Raw genomic sequence first — 19,922 nt, forward strand, 5'->3', positions numbered from 1 at the left:
ACATCGGTTCCTCGGACTTTGGGGGAGAGGGATAGAAAACTGGCCAGCTGGAATCAACTGTACCAAACATTGTTTGAGCCTTGGGCAAAAACCACCACAATAAGAACAGGAGCGTAACTAGGCTACCTTATCTTCAGCACAGAAAACTTAAAATGCATGATTTTGCCCATACCTTGTATCCTTCCCTTTTCTGAAATGACTTAACATCTGCCATTCATGCTGAAGAAGGGAATCGCTGCCAAATGCTAGAGGAGATTTGGAATTTATGTCCTTGCTTCGCTTCAGTATTCTTCTGAACTTGAAAAACCAGTAAATGTACATTAAAACAGGAGAATTTAGTTATCAGTTTAAATGTAAGATTTGTGGGTCTTTTATTGGAGCACAAGCAGTATCAGCAATATAATTAGATGAATTATTTAGGTAACTGGCAGTATTTTGTTTAAATAAATTTACTGATTGCACTGGGGGAGCATGTCTGTCTGGAGTGTTTCAAAAATTATGTAGGCATTAGCGAGTAAATGTGGGTTGTAATACTTTGATATAGATAGGAATAGTGAAAGAGTTACAGCAAAAATAATTATACTAATCAGCTCAACTGTATGTTTTTAATAGCTCCTCGTAGCCACAATGGCAACGTCATCTGAAGAAGTGTTACTGATTGTAAAGAAGGTACGTCAGAAGAAGCAGGATGGGGCTCTCTACCTTATGGCTGAAAGGATAGCATGGGCACCTGAAGGCAAAGACCGATTCACAGTCAGCCATATGTATGCAGACATAAAATGTAAGTGAACACTTTTCCTATTCCAGTTTCAGTAAGCAGTATTTCGATAAACACTTAAATACAACCCAAAGCTTATTTGCCATAAGACACTGGTAGGTAAGTTAGGAAGATTGCAAGGGTCTGGAGCCTTGACTAGGTTATTCTAGTATTCTAGTATGAAGTATCACCAGTTTATTAAGGACTGCAGAACTGCTCTAGTCTTCAGGTGTTTAAGTTATACTGCATTTACTATTAACTTTTGATAAACTGCAATAAATTGAACAGAGCAATAAGCTATGCCATATGCTTGTGGAGGGAAGGGTGGGAGGAGGGTTGAGGAAGAAGATAGGATTTTCAGGGTCTAACACAGAAACTATCTGGCATGTCATCTGTTAAACTATGCATCTAAAGCTGTTTCAATTTTCATATAAAATGAACCTCTCTGTTTTACTTTCGCCCAACAGACCATAGCTTCAGAAGTGCTAGCTTCTGTAGTGTGGCCTAATTGGTGATGCTCAGAATAAGCGTTTGCTGTTGCAATAGCAGAGTACTTGCAAGTCAAAACTGAACAGTAAATGTCTATAGCATGCTGCCTTTCTGGCTCCAATTAGTGCTCATGTTCCACGTGCTATAATGCCGAAGAAGGAATATAGAGAAAGTTGTATGTGTTGCTTAATAAAGGTTTAGTGATTATTACCGTTTAAAGTCACATACAAGTACTGCAGCATGATCAAAAGTGTGTGTGATGAATCAGAACTAATGTGCTGTTTTCTTAAACATGAATGTGATCGGGAGTTTAGAAGCTCTGTTCACCTATAATAATCAACTCTGTGAAGGTTTTATTAGGCTATTTACTTACACTTAAGCACTTATGTTTTGTTTACATGTATAGACATTGAAGTCTTTTTAACTTAGATGAAAGATGCTCTTTTTTGTCATCTAAAATTAAAAAGAAAGAGGGGATGGTATTTGTACATTTGTAATAGAGATGATTTACTGGTGACACGTAGTTCCTGTCTCCCACTTGCGCTGGAGGAAGGGGTAAGATTCAAAGTTAGGTTAGTGCCATTTGCAGCACTACGCTGAAGTCGATATAGCATAGTCCATAAACGCAGTTGTTAACGCCTCTGCTCCCTCTGGTTAGAGAAAGGAAGCAGGAGTTAGGTTTTTCTTATGAGTCACAAGGGTGTAATAGCACCTTGGAGGCATTGGTGATCGACTTTGGGAGTATTAATGGCTAAATGTGCTTACCACACCACTTGAAACCAGCATACCTTTGCTGCCAACAGACATGCTGTTACCCCACCCTGCATCTGCTTTCTTACCGCTTCTCTTCTGTGGGAACTGGTCCAGCTGGAAAAACAAAAGAGGGTTACTTTTCCGTGGATCAGTTCCTTGCTTTGGCTTGCTGCACAAATGCTAACGCTTGGACAAGAAAGGCAGCAGGAAGAAGTGGAAAGGGGGAATGAGAGGTTGTCACTTTTCAGCACCAGGTTAAATTGTCCAGGTGATTACAATCTGATTTGCAGCAGTTTTATAATGGAAGATGTGGGAAATGCAAAGATGAATTGGGGCTCCTGAGCAGCAGCTGAAGGATACTGAGCAACAGGCTACTAGTGGCCGTGTCTTGTATTTTAGAGAGAACAAGGTACAGGGTTCAGACTAATTTAAGGGGAAGACTGTTCCACTTTCATGGCTGCGATTCACACATTGGATAATGGTATTTAATTGGATGATGAGGATAACTGCTTATAACCAAATACTCTAGGGAAGAGAGTTTCTTGTATAAGCTTACTGTCTGTTGCTAATTAATACTCTCTGTGTAACCTAGGCCAGAAAATCAGTCCAGAAGGTAAAGCTAAAATTCAGCTTCAGCTAGTGTTGCACGCAGGGGACACAACGAACTTTCACTTCTCCAATGAAAGCACAGCAGTGAAGGAACGAGATGCGGTAAAGGATCTTCTTCAACAACTGTTGCCCAAGTTCAAAAGGAAAGCTAATAAAGAACTTGAGGAGAAGAACAGGTAAAGGGAAAGGAGCCTTAAAGTTTTTTGGTTTGGGGTTTTTTTTTGTTACCTAACTGTAGTGTATTTCTGCTAACAGTTGTTGTTGCAACATCATCAGCGATACGGCATTTGTTTCCCTAGTAAAAATCTCTCCGCTTTCAATTTAGAGGCAGTTCCTTGAGACTTACATAACTGTAACACGTTGAGACTGTACTTGCGTTCTGTGACACGTTCCTGAGATGTAAAGGCAGCCAGCCCGGCTGCCACCCAGTCTTTGTTACCCATGGCTAGGAAATGAAGCACCCAACTGTCAGTCTGTCTCTTTAGTCTTCTTAAGTATATATGTATCAGTCAGAAAAGCTGCTTGAAAGTTGGTTTTTTTTTGCTTGTTTTTTTTCTTTTCCAGAAGTTCTCCCTTTCCTTGGTTTGTGATTTATTTTTTTTAATTTTTTTTTTCTCTCCTCTCCCTGTATAACCTCTTCCCCCTCAAATCTTCTTTCCTGGTGTTTTATATACTCTACTAAATTGCTGGGTATTTTCATGCATCTCACTTGAGATGCAGTAGTTTGTTATTTAGCATACAGGATGTTTATTCTAAAAAAATGTTTTGAGAAGATGTTCAGGACCTAAGTCCTTTTCCCAAAAGGGCCTTTAAGATATGCTTCCGTTCCTTATAAATGTTTGTGTTAAACTAGTCCTTGTGGCCATAGAGCACCCTTCTCTGCATCTCCCCAGATGAGTTTCACTTCATTCTAGCATCTGCTGTGAATCGTGTATCTACTAGCTTCTGTTTCCAAAGACTGTTCTAGCTTTGAACTTAGGGAAGTTAAAGCTAGATTTTTCAACACATAGGAGCATTGCTTCATTGGGCAGATCGGATCTTTACAAGGAGACTTCTCAGCAGAGAAGGGCAAGAGCCCTTGTGCTGGAGCTCTGACACATCCAGGATTAACTGGTTCCGGTACTCCAGTGACCACTAGGGTCTACAGCAGTGCAGACTGCTTTGGCACTCTTACCATACTAGTTTCTTTATGCTACGTGCCTTATTTCTAACAGCATTAATACTGAGTACATGGGCAGTCTTAGCTCTGAATCTTTGTAGCCTTAAGGGGAGTTTTGCAGTATTATGCTGTGTGGCATTGAGAGCTTTTTTAGTTATAGAAAAGCCAGAATCTCTGCGCATACTCGGTCATAGTCTGTTCTTCTGATGACTAGAAGTCCAAGTCTAGTGATGGGCCTTCATTAACTTAATTTGCAACAGATGAGGAAAAAAAGTTTCAGCCTGTTCTGGAAGGGTACTACATCCAGATCCCTGCGGCACTTCCTCCATCTATTGATGTGGGGGGGTCAGGTATATACCAAAATTCCAAGTTTTAATGAGATAATTAGAATAATAGACTGCTTCCTGCTGCACTAATTTGTAAGAATTGCCACTAATCCATATTTGTACCAACAAGAAAAACTGGAAAAACCTTGGTGGTTAAAACATAATAGGCATGTCCCACCATGAAGTTTTCACTTCCGCCTCATCCTACTTCATCCTTAGAGCAGCGACAGACTCTCATTCAGTCCAGCTTGCAGTTTATCCGTGTTCTTCCCTAAGTCACGTACTATGTATTCATAAGATTGCTTTTTTTTTTTGGTTGTTTCCAAATGATCAAGACCCTGACGCACATGCTAAAGATTGTTGAGGTTATTGGCTGATTGCAAACATGCGTGCACATTGCCCTGAAAATAGCCTAGTGGGTTTCAAATTAGGTACAAAAGCTGCTTAAACATGAATTGACTGAAGTTTCAGGTGCATACACATTCTTTGCATTTTGGAAAGTAAGGGTGATACTTGATATTTGGATGATAACTTTTGTAAGCATTATTCCCTCGTGGAAGTAGCGACACTGAATGTTTCTGTAGCATTTGTGCTGCCTGTGATAGTTAAGTCATAAAGATCCTACTATCACCAACAGAAACATAAATGAACAAACAAGTCTGGGTAACGTGTGTTTTTAAGGTATCTTATCCCACACATACTTTGTAATCTCTACTCTTGCACTAGAATAGAGAATTGTAACTACTGAATTTTAAGACGTTAAACAAGAACTGGCTAGTGCTGTAAATACTTATTTTTTTTTTCCCCTCCCCTCACGAGACCTTTGTTATGGAAGTTCAAGAAAATTCATTGTACTTTTATAGTTCAGGAGACCCCAGTCCTGGACGTGCAAAGACGCGAGTACTACAGAATATTTTAAGACAAGATGTTAACCCCACATTAATTTTTTTTTAGGCATTAACTGTTTTCTAGCACTTAACGCTATTCCTTAAACATTTTTCTAGTCCTTTCTTAAGTCTTTTGAGACAAATAATAGCTAATGAGGTTGGTTGTTTACACAATCTTGTTAAGAAATGAAAGTAAGTAAGTTGAAATAAAAGAAAGTTGAAAGAGAAGTTGGTTTCTGTTCCTTTTGTAAACTCATGTTAGTTATGGAAATCCCAGTGATTTATTCTGCAGCGTTTCAATTCTATTCAATACATTCTTTTACCAGAATGCTGCAAGAAGATCCTGTTTTGTTTCAGCTCTATAAAGACCTTGTTGTGAGCCAAGTAATCAGTGCTGAAGAATTCTGGGCCAACCGTTTAAGCCTGAATGCAGGGGATAATTCTGCAGCACCTAGTAAGCAGGATGTGGGCATCTCTGCAGCATTTCTGGTACGTTGAAGCTCTAACTGAAAGGACTTTAGAGCAAACAAATTGGGGAAAGCGAGAGTTCTGCTCATGTACTTTATTCCCATATACTTTAATGTTGTTCTTTCCTGGCTCCTCAACTTAACATCTCTTGGCATGTTCATTAGGCTATTACAAGTGTAAAGGAAGAAAAAAAAAAGTAAAGGTTTTACGCAAATATGCAACCTCAAAATTTTGTCAATTTAAGATGCTCAATTGGAACTTTAAATTGACGATAGGCAGATGTTGTTTAAACTGCTGCTCTGCCTTCCATAAAACAGGAATAATGGTGAAAATACACTATAATCTAGTGACTGTAAGAACTCAGTAAGTTAAAAAGAGTATCTGTTGCAACATTGACATGCATAAATGAAGCTGCAAAGACTTTCCACACAAAAGGTTTTATTCCCTCCACAATTTTTTTAAACCAGTACATGCTTTCAGCTACTCTAAGAACGACTTGTATATCTGATAGCTCATTTTATCTCTCTCTTTCCCCAACTTTCAGTTATGTTACCCATTTGTAGAAACCATGCTTCGGTAATCTCAATGCAGTCTAAAAGTAATCTAGATACAACCTTCAGATTCCTCCCACAGACACATGTTTCTACTTTTGCAACAGAATTCATACAGTTATGACTCTCTAGCTGGAATCCCATTTCCACCTTTGTAATGACTGTGCACACATCAAGGGTTTGGGAGGGAAAGATTTTTCATGACTTAGCTGCTGTACAAACACTTGGGTTTTTTCACCCTAGAAATACCGGAATCAGTTACCAAATGAACTTGATCGTGCTGATTTCCTGTCTTCCATTATTCTTACACCGTAACATAAAAAAAAACGCACCAAACCCAAAACAAAAATGAAAAACCCCAAATCTTCAAAACTGAAGCTTTCTTAAAATAACTGGTTGTGTTTGTGTACTCTGCATTTGTGAAGAAGAAAACTTCAGATATTTATGTATCCTAGTTGAAGTTACAATAACTATCTGGCTCTGCTCAGAATGAGTGTTTCTCCAGGAAGAAGGTGGTACAAACACTAGAATTTAAGTGTACCAGAATAGGAAGAAAAGACAACAGCATATGCAATCATGTACTTTTTCCTGTTACTGAGAATTGGACTGAGCATTTGCTTGGTCCAGAGCTTCCTAAAGACATCACTGAGATCTAACTTGCAAGTTCTGACCAAGGCTTACCCTCGATTTTTAAATTCAATGTTATTTATCAATTACGTGGAGATGCTTTTAGCGTATAAGGAAATAAGGTGTAAGAGCCATAAATCCTTTTATGTTACTTCATTATCATCACTGATGGTTCACTAGCTGAATCGTTGAATGAACAATAAAAGATTAGGCATATACAGTAAACATGCCTATTTTTACATTGAAACAAGGATATATTAAACAAAGCATACCTTCTTTTGACTGATGGAATGGTCTTTGCTTTTCATCTTCTAAGGCTTACAGTCTACCTGTTGAATAATCCCTTAAGTGGCAAGTATAATAAAGTAATTAATGCATGCTCTTCCAGTTCTTATTCTAAAAATACCTATTTATGATCAAATATGCTATGGATTATTGGAGAAAGAAGATTATTTTATCTGCAGCAGAATTTGATTGTGAGATGCCAGTGTTTTTTCCTTCTCCAGTTACAGACGGCATTCAGACATGACTTTTTCCTCCCTGTATGCTTTTTCTTAGGCTGATGTACGGCCTCAAACAGATGGCTGCAATGGTCTGAGGTATAATTTGACTTCGGATATCATTGAATCCATATTTCGAACATATCCTGCAGGTAAGAATAGTGCTTTACATAACAAATAGATGCATTTAAGATTTGGGTTTTTTACTATCTCACTGTGGGAAGACTGGAATGTTAGTCTGAGCCTGGAAGTATGAAGGACCTTAACTAGAACTCTGGTAAATCAGACTTCTTATGTGTGCGCAATTCAAATTAGAGCATTCAGACCACTGTTACGTGCGTTTCTTTTCAAAGCATTAGCTAGCGTCGACAGGGCATAAAAGAGTACCTGTTTGCTCATGCTTAACTACTACGTTCCCTTACATTGAATCTTCATGAATGAAGGTAGCATCATACAGAAAGCAAGGAAGCAAGCAAGGGAATTTTAACATAAAATACCATATTAAGATTTGCAGAACAGTTTGTAATCATTATGGTTTTTGTTCACAGTAAAAATGAAATATGCAGAAAATGTTCCACATAACATGACCGAGAAGGAATTCTGGACACGATTTTTTCAGTCTCATTATTTCCATCGGGACAGGCTCAATACAGGCTCGAAAGACCTCTTTGCGGAATGTGCCAAACTGGATGAAAAAGGTAAGCTTTTTGACTTTGTTTCTGCAGTAGGCTGCTACAGTCTTAGCTAGGTCATGGAGCACAACACTCAGGAGGTACATCTAGTAAGCCTAGCAAAGCTGAAGTCAAAAGCTTTCTTATGTTCATTTTACTGGGCATCTTGTTTGTCAAACTGTAAAGTGAAAGCTACAGGTCGTCATTGGAAGTTAGTTATAACTCTGCTATTCTTGGCATATTTCGTAGTGCATTTCTTGAAATAAATTAGCCTTTGGAAAGTGGTAGCACTAGAAATAAGCTTTATCACAACTTATGCAACAGTAAATCTGTGATAAATTCCATAATATACTATCATGCTAGATTGATTATGCTGTGCCATCAGTTACTATGGAATACTTTTGATTACATAAGGCTTCATTTTGTGGTCTGTGCACAATTTACAACAGGTATAGCTTTTGTTACAGATCAGTTTTTAGTAAGAGACAAATAAGGATCTTGTTTAAGATTTTCCAGAGGAGCTGCCATCCCTGTTCTCTGTCAGCTTTTTTAATGTGAAATCTTAAAATATTATCTGACTTAAGTTTTTATTGAACTTTTGAGGTAGGTTTGCGATGATACAGAAACATGGAGTTGAGATCACTTAACACCATTTCTTAATATGTATTCTGACTAATGAAAGCATTCTATGAGGAATCTACAACCTTCACAAGTAAAAGCTATCACCAGATAGATATAAATTGCCATTCTACCCAAGGCAGGGCAGCAAAACAGTGCGGAAATTAGAAGAAACACACAATTAAGGCTTCCCAGTTTCCACTAATACAACTAATATAACTGCATCTTCAATTTATTTTTTTACCAAGCAGTATTCAGTGATGTGTAGAAGTTGATGAAAACTGCACTAATTAGTAGGATGATCTTATACAATAACTTTCCAAGTTCATTGCTTATTTTAAATGGAACTTTGAAAAGGATTGAAAGTTTTGGTCAATGCGATACTGGGGCATCTGCAGAACCTTTGTCTTCTTTTAAAGGTTAAATATAATCTAATAATACCACAATTATTTCTGTTTGTTTAGATACAGTTTTTAATGTTTTTTTCTTTGTTTCATACAGGGTTAAAAACAATGGTGTCTCAGGGAGTAAAAAACCCCCTGATAGATTTAACAGCTTTGGAAGATAAAACATTGGATGAAGTAAGTAGTTGGCAAAAAAAAAAAACACCCTTAGTTTCATTTAAGGAGAAAGTGGGTCCTTCTCCTTCTCTCTGTTAAAATAACACCAAATGCTAATTCTAAACCTCATCACTTACTAGGCTGCTGCAGTGATTGGGTAGTCAACATTTATACAGCTGTATGTGTGTAAAGAAAGAGAGACTCTGCCCATGGACCTGTATGTATCACATGTCTGCCTTAGTGTGCTAGGCATAAAAGCAGGACTCCCCTTTTTTAAAGAATTATTATTTCACTTGGGTGGCTTTTTTATCAAAAGCAGACTCTCTGGTTTCTTCCTACCTTTTAAAAGCTGTGACAATGTACAGAAGAGTAACACAAAACAGGAAAAAGTCTTTGGATTTGTTCTCACTTTGAACATTGCTATTTGTTTGATTCAGCTTAGTTTTAAGGACACTTTATACAGTTTTCTTTGTTTAGCTTTAAATACTGCACTTTGCTAAAAATATGACTCACTTGAACTATTACCTGTCTCCAAGTACAAATTAAAACAATTGTTTTAAATGATGTACCATAATGTGAAATAAAGATGTGCTATTCTGCAATTGATTTAACTTAAACTTTTGAGTTGTAATTAATAATGATGCTGCATTTCCAAGTTGGTTTTTGGGGGTTTGTTTGGGGGTTTTTTTGGTAAGAGTTGTACAAAGCTAACAGTCTGAAACTGGACTAGGAGTTTAGGATAGGTATGTTTGAAGTGCTATGCAAACTGCCCTGGGTTTGCCTTTGAGGCTAGTTGACTGCAAGCATGAAACTGCACATGGGGTAAAGCACGTTGCCTTCAGCAACCTGGTAACTGGGGAACACTGCCAACATTAAGGCTTGAGGTTTTTTGAATTCCTAGTGGTGTCACATCCTCCTGACAGGTGTCATTTAGCCTGTGGGCTGCTGGTGTCCCACAAGATCTTAAAAAGAGAACAGTTAGCAAAACAATTGCTAGCTCTTACTTGCCATCAATGCCTGTCTGTTTCGTACAGGGGATCCTTAAATTTTTAAGCTAGTTCTGTTTTTACTTATAACAGATTGTGGTCTTAAATTCTTAAACAGATAAGTTTTGTTTTTTCTTCTCTCAGACACCTCTAAACTGCCAAGTGTTAGTGGAATAAAAATAGTCTATGGAGATTTTTCAAAGTACGTAAGGTGATGGTGGGGCAAGGCAGGAAGATACCACTTCAAACGATGACGCAGTATCACTCAATAATTGAGTTCAGAGGAGGTAGCACGCAGGCTTCCTGACTCAGTGGAAAACAGAGAATCATCCTTCTGGTTTTGGGGCAGGATGTAGCTAATGTTGTTTTCTTTGTAGGGCTATGGTGTTGCTTCTGTGGCCTCCACATCGAATGCCTCAAAATCTGCTAGAGAAAGTAGCAATGCTGCCATTATAAAACGCTTTAATCATCATAGTGCCATGGTCCTTGCAGCTGGCCTCAGGAAACAGTAAGTTTCAATGTTGTGTAAAAGCTTCTTTGTAACAAGTTTTAAGGAAATCCCAAGACAAAGATACATCTTCAATTACTCATCCAACCTTTTCTTTTAATTTTTATGAATGAAGTATTTTGCTCTAGAAATGAAAATACCTTTATGTTCCATTTTATTTTATAAGAGCTGTCTGAGATGACAGATGCTATTTTTAGCTGAGTTATCATACAAAACATACAAAAAGGAAAGGATGTTTCTACCTTGCTTCTCTTGGCCTGGTGAAGGCTGCAGAAGTCGTGTTCTGTTTGCTGTGTGGAGGTGAGGTCTGGTGCAGGGAGTTCCTATTGCCTGGCTCCCAGGAGCGGGTCTGCTAGGGCTTCCTGTAGTGGGGTGCGTGGACATAAGTAAATGAGGAAGCAAAAGAACAGTGTGGCATGGGTGGATCAGATGAAAGGTTCCTCCAGTGCAGTACCCTGCCCCTGACCAAAAAAAAAAAAAAAAAAGAGTATCAGGTGGTTACATCTATTTACAGTGAACTTCACAAATGAAACTTCTTAAAGGAGTCATTAAATGGGTTTGATATGAAGCCTGCTTTACAACTGGTTTATAGACAACCACCAAAGGATCACTACTCTACCCAAATCCTACAGACCTTATGCATGAGAGATCTTAGTTAAATATTTTCTTCTGTGTAGCTGTGCTCCCTCATGTTGTTCTGTCTTGCAGAAATTGAATTAGCTGATGTTAATCTCTTCTGGGTAATGTGTGGAAACAGTAGTATCTCAGGGCTCCCATAGCTCTGCTAATACCTGGTTGGCATAAGTTTGTATGCAAAGTGTTTCTAATTTAGTCATGATTTTGCTGTGTCCCACTTATATTGTTGGCATGCTACTATTTGTGAAGAGGAGAAGCACCCTCCCCCTTGCTGTTGAATTTCCTCCTTGACAAACATGGTTATTTGAGGAGTTGGTTCCTTCTATCTAGATTAACTGCTAGAAACACAGACATAAGGGGAAAAAAGTTGACATACAGTATATGAACATGCATATAAATTTTTTGGAACAGATGTATTTACTTTGTCTCTAGCTTGTATCTTAAGTTTCCTGTGAGGTGAATTCTTCTTAATGCTGTTTCTCTATTTTAAGAGAAGCACAAAATGACCATTACAGTGAGACCAGCAGTACGGATGGAAACTCCAGGGATTCAGATTTCTTTCAGCCACCAATGAAAAAGGTATAAAGTTAGCTGATGCAATTCTGATTGAATGGAACTGGAAACTCTGTCTCTCAAAAGATTGATGAAGGTTCCTTACTTGTTTTATGACGCATCTAAAGTGATACTTACTTAGCTTTGCCTAAAAGTATATAGAATAAGAACGTGAGGGCCTGTAAGAAGCTTTGTACCTCTGTTAGTAAACACAAATAAATTACACCTGGAAGTATTGCTCTCTATCTCTTCAGTAGTGCCCAACGAAAGTAAAAAATTTCCGACATGCTTCTCATTGGACCCAGAAATTTGGTTCTTTCTATTCAGTGCAGATCTATTTTTGCCCCTCCTCCCCTTTTTTTTTTCCTAAATGCCCGAAAACTTCTAGAGAATATCCATCTGAAAGGAATATTGGTGTTCAAGCACCAATATTAACCTATCAAGTGTATTGTTTGTAGAGGGGACGGTTAAACTGGCACATAGCAACCTTCATCTTAAAGTCAGAAGCTGAGGTGAGGTTAAACTGAGAGTAGTGATGCCTGGTGCACTGAAATACAGGGCAACAACCTGTTTTAGACTAACCATAGCAGCTCACAAAGTGGAAAAGAGTACCGTAATTACTACAAAATTGAATTGAGTACTCCAGCAAGGTTGACAGCCTAAATAGAAAATGCTAAGGGGACTCAAAACCTGTGTATATTGTGAGAAAATGCAGAATACATGTGTTGTTAAGTGTTGAGGTAGTCAACAGCTTTGACTTCCCTGAAAGCTGCAATTTTTACTGGTGAGAAAACAATACACCGGATCTAGAATAAATGTGATGAAAAGAGGAGTGAAAGAGTAGCATGAAAGCAGGAGACTTGAAAAGTAGTTTTCTCATTGTACAAAGTCTGACCTCACTGTGCTGTTACCTCTCACCACTAATGCTCCAGCTCTACTGTCACCAGATAGCTTGGGTAATTATTACAGTTTTAGTCTTACACTCCGGTATGCCAGCCATTAAATCATTACTATTTCTGCTAATCTAGAGATAGATGGACATAAATAGAGAGCACAAAGAAGGATCTATGTGTAGCAGAACACTTTTTGGAAGTGGCAGGGACTGCAAGTTTTGGCCAGAATCTGCAGAAAAAGCAGTAGTGCAACGACTTCCAAATTTTGCACTTTAAACAATATTGGGCACCGCTCCCTCTGGAGGGTAGACATGAACCATTCCACACTTTCATTTTCTTTAAGGTTTTAGTAACCCTTCTGCTCAAACTCAGTGAACTGGAAAAAAGCACTAGATGCATCAAATTGTGTCCTCATTAGTAATGTGTGTAATTATTTGGCTTATTTTAGGTGAAACTGCAGGAGTCCATTGAATATGATGATTTAGCAAAGAATAATACCATTAAAACTATTGCACTAAACTTAAAGAAGTCTGATAGGTAAGTTAACAAAATATGCATGGCTATTTCCGCATATTTAGTCTAGCAGGTCTCTTCTCACAGCCTGTGCAGAATCAGCTGATTTAGTCTCTACTGTGCCACACTGAAGCATGTTTAGGCTAAGTTTAGAAACCTAATATTTGCTCCTGCATAAACCAGCTTCCAAGTAATTCCCATTTAAATTTGTCTTTTTCTTTCATCTTGCTTTTCAGCAAGTTAAGTCTCTGTAAGCCTACTTGAAGGGCTTTGACATGTAATTTCTTTAAAAGTCTAACTGACCTGTATTCACAGTTCAGCACTTTGTTGCAGCTTACAGTGGAAAAAGGTATGTGTTAGATGTGAAAATATATACGATTCCAAGGAAAATCTGCTCCACGGCAAAAGGAAGTGCAATTGGGATAGTTTGGACTGCTTACCAGTCTGATATTTTTCTAGTAATAGTTTTCTTGTTTTCTAGAGGTTTTTTTGAGTTTGAGAACCATAGATGTAACTTCAGAAAAGGAGTGGTATCACAGGAAAGAGAACAGTTCCAAACATGCACCTAACTTCATTTAGCTTGATTACAGTCGCAAGTGGTGTGAATTCCTCCATTCTAACGATATTCCTAGAACTAGGTGGCACAGATAGCTTTTCATTAGCAAAATGGTGCTCGCAGATTCAGCAATAGAAGTTCTTTTCTTGTTTTGCTGCCATACCATCCCTAACCCAACCTCTTCCCATCTAGCAATGTATTTTACTTTGTCAATAAATAAGATTTATATAGTAGTGTCAATAGTTGTAGAGTATCCGAAACTGGAAACATTTGAAAAACTGTCCACTGAGTTTGGCTTCTGTTTTACCAACATTCCTATTAATACACTTTTCTCTTTCCTTTTCTCACCTCACAGATATTATCATGGTCCAACTCCAATTCAGTCACAGCAATATGCAACCAGTCAGGATATAATTAATTCTTTCCATAGTATTAGGCAAGAAATGGAAGCATATGTACCCAAACTAACTCAGGTATGGAAGAATACTCAAAAAAAATTTCCCCTTCTTGATTTTGCTTTCTATATAATTTTATGTCTCATGTCTACTGGAATTTTAATTTTTCAGGGTAAACTTAATTATCTCCAATAGTTCTATGTTACTCAATTTATTTTACAACTTTAGGCAATACCTTTTGAGCTATTGTGTTTAAAATCTAAACACTAGGAAACTAAGTCATTGCTGGTACTCAGAGTTATATTCTACTGTTACCATGTTCTTTTGCAGAAATGATTAAGGTATAAAGTAGTAAAGCAGGACAGTCATGCAACATGAAGCACAGGCCAGTATTATTGATCCCACCCCCTGAAATTTAGGATGTAATGGTCTTAAGAGGTCATAGTAAGCAGGTTTTTAACTGAACAGGTCTTGTGCTCCTAAATGCACTTAGGTAGGGTGTAGATCTCACTGTGGGCTGCACAGAAGCTCTGTCTGGCAACTGGAGGGCAGCATAGCCATGTAGCCAGTCTCACCAGCCAGCATCTGAAGTTCCTCTGTTAGTAAACCTAGATTTCGCCCTAAGTAAAGCAGCCACAACTGCGAACGTGTCACATTTCTCTATAGTAATTCTCTGTCTCATTTCAAAGTAGCTGCACAACCAGTTCACATACTAGGTAAAGAAAAGGTTTGTTTGTCCATAATAAATTGGAGAGCTTTCACTGAAAACATGATCTATAGCACTTAAAGGCACTGTGTCTAATGCTGGAGAAGAACAGACTCTTCATCAGAACTTCCATTGTATCTGCTCAGCTGTATCTTTGCCATTGGAGTTCAAATACAGCTTATTTTAAAAACATTTTCTTGGAAAAAGTGATCTGAAATATATGTTTCCCTCTCTCCCTTCAGGTTCTTTCAAGTGGTGATGCTACTAGCACTATTGCAGTCCTGTCACCTGGAGGAGCACTTATGCAGGGTGGAACACAGCAAGCCATAAACCGTAAGGATTTAGGATGTATACTACTTTAATCATATCTTATTGCATTATACAGCAGGTACCTGGCTTGCTCTTTCATCTCCCTCTTAGAATGTGTTACAGTGGTAAAGGAAATTATGGAAACACGTAGCTGGAGTAATACTGGGTTACAGCAGCAAAAGAAAAGCACCAACACAGCCATACCGTGAGGGTGGTACTGGCTAAACCAGGGCCAAGGCAAGTGAATGAGAGAAAATTTTAGAGAGCAAGTGATGAAGGATGCACTTGATACTAGGTCCTCTTACAGATAATGGGTTTTGCTTGTTCAGCATTTCTCTTTTCTCACTTTATTTTCTGGATTTTAGAAAATAAAGGCATACTCTGGGAAAGCTCTGAGGCGGCGAGGTCTAGGTAATTGTTTGGAACTAGGTTTTTTGCAACCTGCATTTAAGACCCACAGCTTGCTGTGAAAAAGGACAACTTTCTCATAGACTGCAAGGGCAAAACAGACAACTCCTCCTCCTCGCATCTCCGTTCAACCACCCCTTTCCCTGTTGTCACATTCCTGCCAGTTTGAGTTCCTTTCTCTTCAGTCTCACAGCAGATGAATCCCTGTTCTCACTGGGCAGGGTCTCTAACAGTTTTTCAGTTTAACTTGTGTTATTTGGTCTGAAGAGCAGCAGAAACTAACTTGGACAGCTGAAAAAGCAAGTACGAGTTCTTTATGGTACTGAAAGAAAATGAGTCAGCAAGCAGTAGTGATGCTTTCTTACCCATCCCAGTTGACATACTGGGTGCTACACTCCACTTCTTTGACCCTGACCCCCCCCTTTTTTTTTTTTTTTAGAACAGCCTCATCCTAGAGTTCACTATTCACCGTTCAGTGTGCTGTGCTCCTGTCATCCTCAATGACTGCTTGTGCTTTTTGTCTTTGGTTTTTATGATTCTGGCCTCTTCCCTGTTCTTGAACCCTGTCTTCCTTTCTTAAGAGTATGTCCTTGTTCCTGCCTGGATTTTTCATCTTCCACATGCTGTGACCCTACTCTCATTGCCAGCGTAAGAGAGAGGGGAAAGCTTGCAGTATCTACCACACAGTATTTAGCGCTGCACCGTGAAGAGAACAGGGTTCTGCTCCCAGAAGCAGTACTGCCACACTGTTAGAACAATACAAATATACTGCTTCTAATCCTGGGTTAAGTTTGGTGTCCATTCTTTGTCTGGCATATATATATTTATATATAATATCCAAGCTTCCAAGTATATAGCCATAAATGGTAGCTGACCTGATCTAATACTGCTGATAGTCCTACTTCAGGTGTGAGGCACCTCAGTGTTCCCTCCCAGCCAACCTTTCTGTGATTCCAGGAGAAATGTATATTGCTGAACTCCTTCATTAGCCTTACATTCACATTTTTTCATATGATAGTTTTGAGTGATGTGACAAAATATTTTTCCTGTTGCAGAGATGGTGCCAAATGACATTCAGTCTGAACTAAAACACTTGTACGTGGCAGTAGGGGAACTGCTACGACACTTCTGGTCCTGCTTTCCTGTTAACACACCATTCCTAGAAGAAAAGGTAAGGCACAGCTTCCTAATGTGGCCCTGGTTACGATGTGGCCAGATTAGGGTTTAGAATGACTGTCAATAACTTGAAGTATAGAAATAATATATGTGCTTTAAATCAGCACAGCACTTGCTCATCCCTAGAACTGAAAGTCACAAAATGATGCAAACCATTACTTTTTTAGCAATTCTGCTGGTGCTATTGGTTTAAGTGATCCTTGTCCCTGCGTGCCTCTTAGCCCCCTTCAGGAGCAGTTGCTGTAAGCTAGTTTCAAACAGAATGGTCAGCTGTACTCCAGCTGCAGATTTCTCATTGCCAGTTTAAAACACACAAACTAAAGCTCACCTTCCCCAACTCTAAGACATAACCTCCACAGTGACAGTTACAAGAAAGTCTTCCTTATTCTTCTATCCATTGCAAAAATCATGCAGTCATACCTTCAAAACATACACTGCTTTTTAGAACAAAGTTGCCTTCAAGAAGAGATGTCTGTCTGCAGCCAGGTATATGGTTGTAACTATTTTTCTGGTGCTATTCTTTCCTTTGACCTCCTGTGGATCACACAGATTTAAAAAAAAAAAATCACATTCAGATATGTTAGATCTGCTGCTGCAAAGTGTGGCCTGAAAATCCATGATAGTGTCTTCACTTGAAGCAAAAAAAGATGGTTTTGTGAATATCTTATCTCACGTATTTACTGACAAAGTAATAACGATCACATTGGCACACTGCACTTTCGTATTGCACTTGCCTCAAAAATAAACAGGCACTCAAGAATTGTTAATAACTTTTCTTCCTCAGACTATACATACTTAAAGTAGCCCCCAGAATTAGTTACAAGGTGTTTTGTTGAACAACGATTTGTTAAAGGAAATGAAGTTTCTGTGCAAGTGATTATAATATTGGTTTCTGTTTCTCTCTCAGGTTGTGAAAATGAGGAACAACTTGGAAAGATTTCAGGTTACAAAGCTCTGCCCATTCCAAGAAAAGATTCGGAGACAGTATTTAAGCACAAATGTAAGGGGAAGATACTCTTTAACTTCTCAATTATGTGGGTGCATATTAATAATTTGAATCGCAATTATCAGAGGATGGTAGCTTTGTTACTTCTTATCCTAGGGCATTTTAAGTTTTTTGTTAACTAAGAAATGGGCAGAGGGAAATTGGGTACGCAGTTAAGCGTGTCTTCTCTCCCTGTAAAACTTGCTGAGTAATAGCAGAAACTGTCAAGAGCTATAATTTGAAATTACCCAAGGGAGACAACAAAAAGGGGAAGTCATGTTTCATTTTTCACTTCCACCACGAAGGAGAACTTTAGCAACTTCAAAACTGCCTCCCGCCGTGTTAGACTTGGAAGTGGTCACAGACTAAATACTGGAACAGACAGCACAATCAGGTGTCACTTCCCTGTGACCTTCTCAGCTTAGTAGCTCTCTGAACTGCTCCCTCTACAGATACTTTGCAATAGAGCCTGAAGGTCCTTTCTCTGTTTATCTGGCATACCGCTTTGATTTAAGTGAGATTACTCTTAGTGAATAAAAGGAAGGATCCAACTGAGTATCTGATCAAAGGTGGGGAAGAGGGTATCCGTTTTCCAGTAACTGGTACATTTTCTTTTTTCCCTCTTAATGTTTCAGCTGGTAAGTCATATAGAAGAGATGCTGCAGACAGCCTACAATAAGTTCCATACGTGGCAGTCCCGGCGTATGCTGAAGAAGACGTGAAAATGCATGCTGTACAGGTTTGAGAGCAAAATCTGCAATAGGTATAGGAGTACAACCTAGCATATGTGCAGATCTTATAGTTGTTGCAGGAAGACCTGCACGCTGTGGACTCCTGGAAATGATGCTAACTGAACTTGCACATTTTTGAAAAAGAACTGAGATTAAACTTGAAAACATAGGGAGAAAAACAAGGAAGAACCAAAACAGAAGAGCTGAAGCGCAAAAATATTTAAAAGACACTGTTTACTGCAGTTACTCAGGAACTGCTTTTGATTTGCATAAAGAGCTGCTTTCAGAAATAAATTTAAAGACGGTGTATTAATAAAATCTGTTTTTCTGTCTAATTTTTTTAAGAAGTGTATGGCACAGGGTAGAACTCAAAAGTTTTTCTTCACTGGATTCTGACATTTTATTGAATTCCGTTTGTACTTTCTGCAACAGTTTAACAATGATATTTTAAAATATAGCTGAGACTGTTCTTGCTTCAGACATCTGGGAGAGTGTAGCTGTCAGAAGATAAGCTTCTGCCATATGTTTCCCCACCAACTGGAAGCAAGAGACATTGCACTGAAAGCTGTTTATGGTCTGGGGTCCCTAAAGGCACATGGGGGCAAACTTTTGCCTGAAGTCTTGTATTTTTATGCAGAATTTTTTCAGCCATCAGTTTTGCATGTTTTCCTTTCAGTGCAAGTGTGTGCTACTGCAGTCTTTTTTTCTTTTTACCGTGGCATTTGTTCTGAGGAGAGAATGCATTTTTAAAAATGAAGTTAAATAAAGTTTCTTAAAAAAGAAGTCATTTATTTTCAATTCTTAGACATTTTTTATTTCTTCTCATAAATCTGTTTTCCTTCACTCTTCCCTTTTGACTGTTACACTATTTTTGGCGAATTGATAATCATTGCAAAGAGAAAAATGTGTTATTTACACAGTGTCCATAGATATTGGGAATCTGTGCCATACTTTGTTCCAAATAGAATCAGTTCACAGTTTCAGACCAACTTGTCTTGTATTAAATGTGACTTAAATGCAAAGTAAACCTGTTTTCTATAATGTATGCAGTTTAGTGACATCCTTGTATTTTGTTGTCATCTTGACTGTACTAAAGCCCAGTATGGGCTACTGAACTTTTTTACTTCTGACTAAACGTGACTGTTAAGAGTATAAGATGCATTTACTACAAAGACAAATCAGAGTGACAATATGTATTCGAAGCAAGCACAGCAGTGTTCAGTACGGCAAAAGAAATTCCCATTAGCCTGCATGATGGCTTAATACTAGATTTTGCCACCGTTGGTATGATACTAAAACATGATAGTGTGATGTCGGGTGGATAATTCTTGCAGATTCCTACAAGAAGAACAGATGTGTTTGTATAGCCAAGTCTGTGCTTGTTCTTTGCTGCTGCTCCATTTATGCAAGAGGGGTTTTTTCTTTAACTGATGCGTGGAAGTCAGCAGCTTCTTTTTACCCAGTGTTTTTGGATTTTTGTATTATGCTAATATTTTGGTAAAAGCTGAGTTTCAGTTAAGTGTCCCTTGTCTGCACCAAAATTCTGTTTGAAAATGTATGCATATTGTTAAGCCTAGTTTCCCTGTCTGCTTT

The 19,922-nt window shown here is 38.4% G+C and overlaps 1 protein-coding gene across 1 annotated transcript; it reads left to right on the forward strand.

The window, feature by feature from the left end:
• Window positions 1-617: 617 nt before the first annotated feature.
• Window positions 618-18,647, forward strand: GTF2H1 (general transcription factor IIH, polypeptide 1, 62kDa). Its single transcript, XM_009703894.1, has 14 exons — window positions 618-781; window positions 2,592-2,784; window positions 5,307-5,469; window positions 7,185-7,278; window positions 7,675-7,824; window positions 8,917-8,996; window positions 10,339-10,469; window positions 11,597-11,684; window positions 12,999-13,087; window positions 13,975-14,092; window positions 14,963-15,053; window positions 16,493-16,608; window positions 17,521-17,613; window positions 18,234-18,647. Exons 1-14 carry the CDS (start codon window positions 628-630, stop codon window positions 18,318-18,320), a joined length of 1,647 nt encoding a protein of 548 aa, XP_009702196.1. The 5' UTR covers window positions 618-627; the 3' UTR covers window positions 18,321-18,647.
• The last annotated feature ends 1,275 nt before the right edge of the window (window positions 18,648-19,922 follow it).

Source organism: Cariama cristata, unplaced genomic scaffold (assembly GCF_000690535.1).
Source record: "Cariama cristata isolate BGI_N322 unplaced genomic scaffold, ASM69053v1 scaffold12577, whole genome shotgun sequence".
NCBI classification, from domain to species: domain Eukaryota; kingdom Metazoa; phylum Chordata; class Aves; order Cariamiformes; family Cariamidae; genus Cariama; species Cariama cristata.

Coding starts and splice junctions, on each gene's coding strand:
- GTF2H1 (XM_009703894.1), top strand. CDS start 628: ATGGCAACGTCATCTGAAGAAGTGTTACTGATTGTAAAGAAGGTACGT. Junction 7,279..7,674: donor ATTTCGAACATATCCTGCAG/GTAAGAATAGTG, acceptor TTTTGTTCACAG/TAAAAATGAAATATGCAGAA. Junction 8,997..10,338: donor AAGATAAAACATTGGATGAA/GTAAGTAGTTGG, acceptor TTTTCTTTGTAG/GGCTATGGTGTTGCTTCTGT.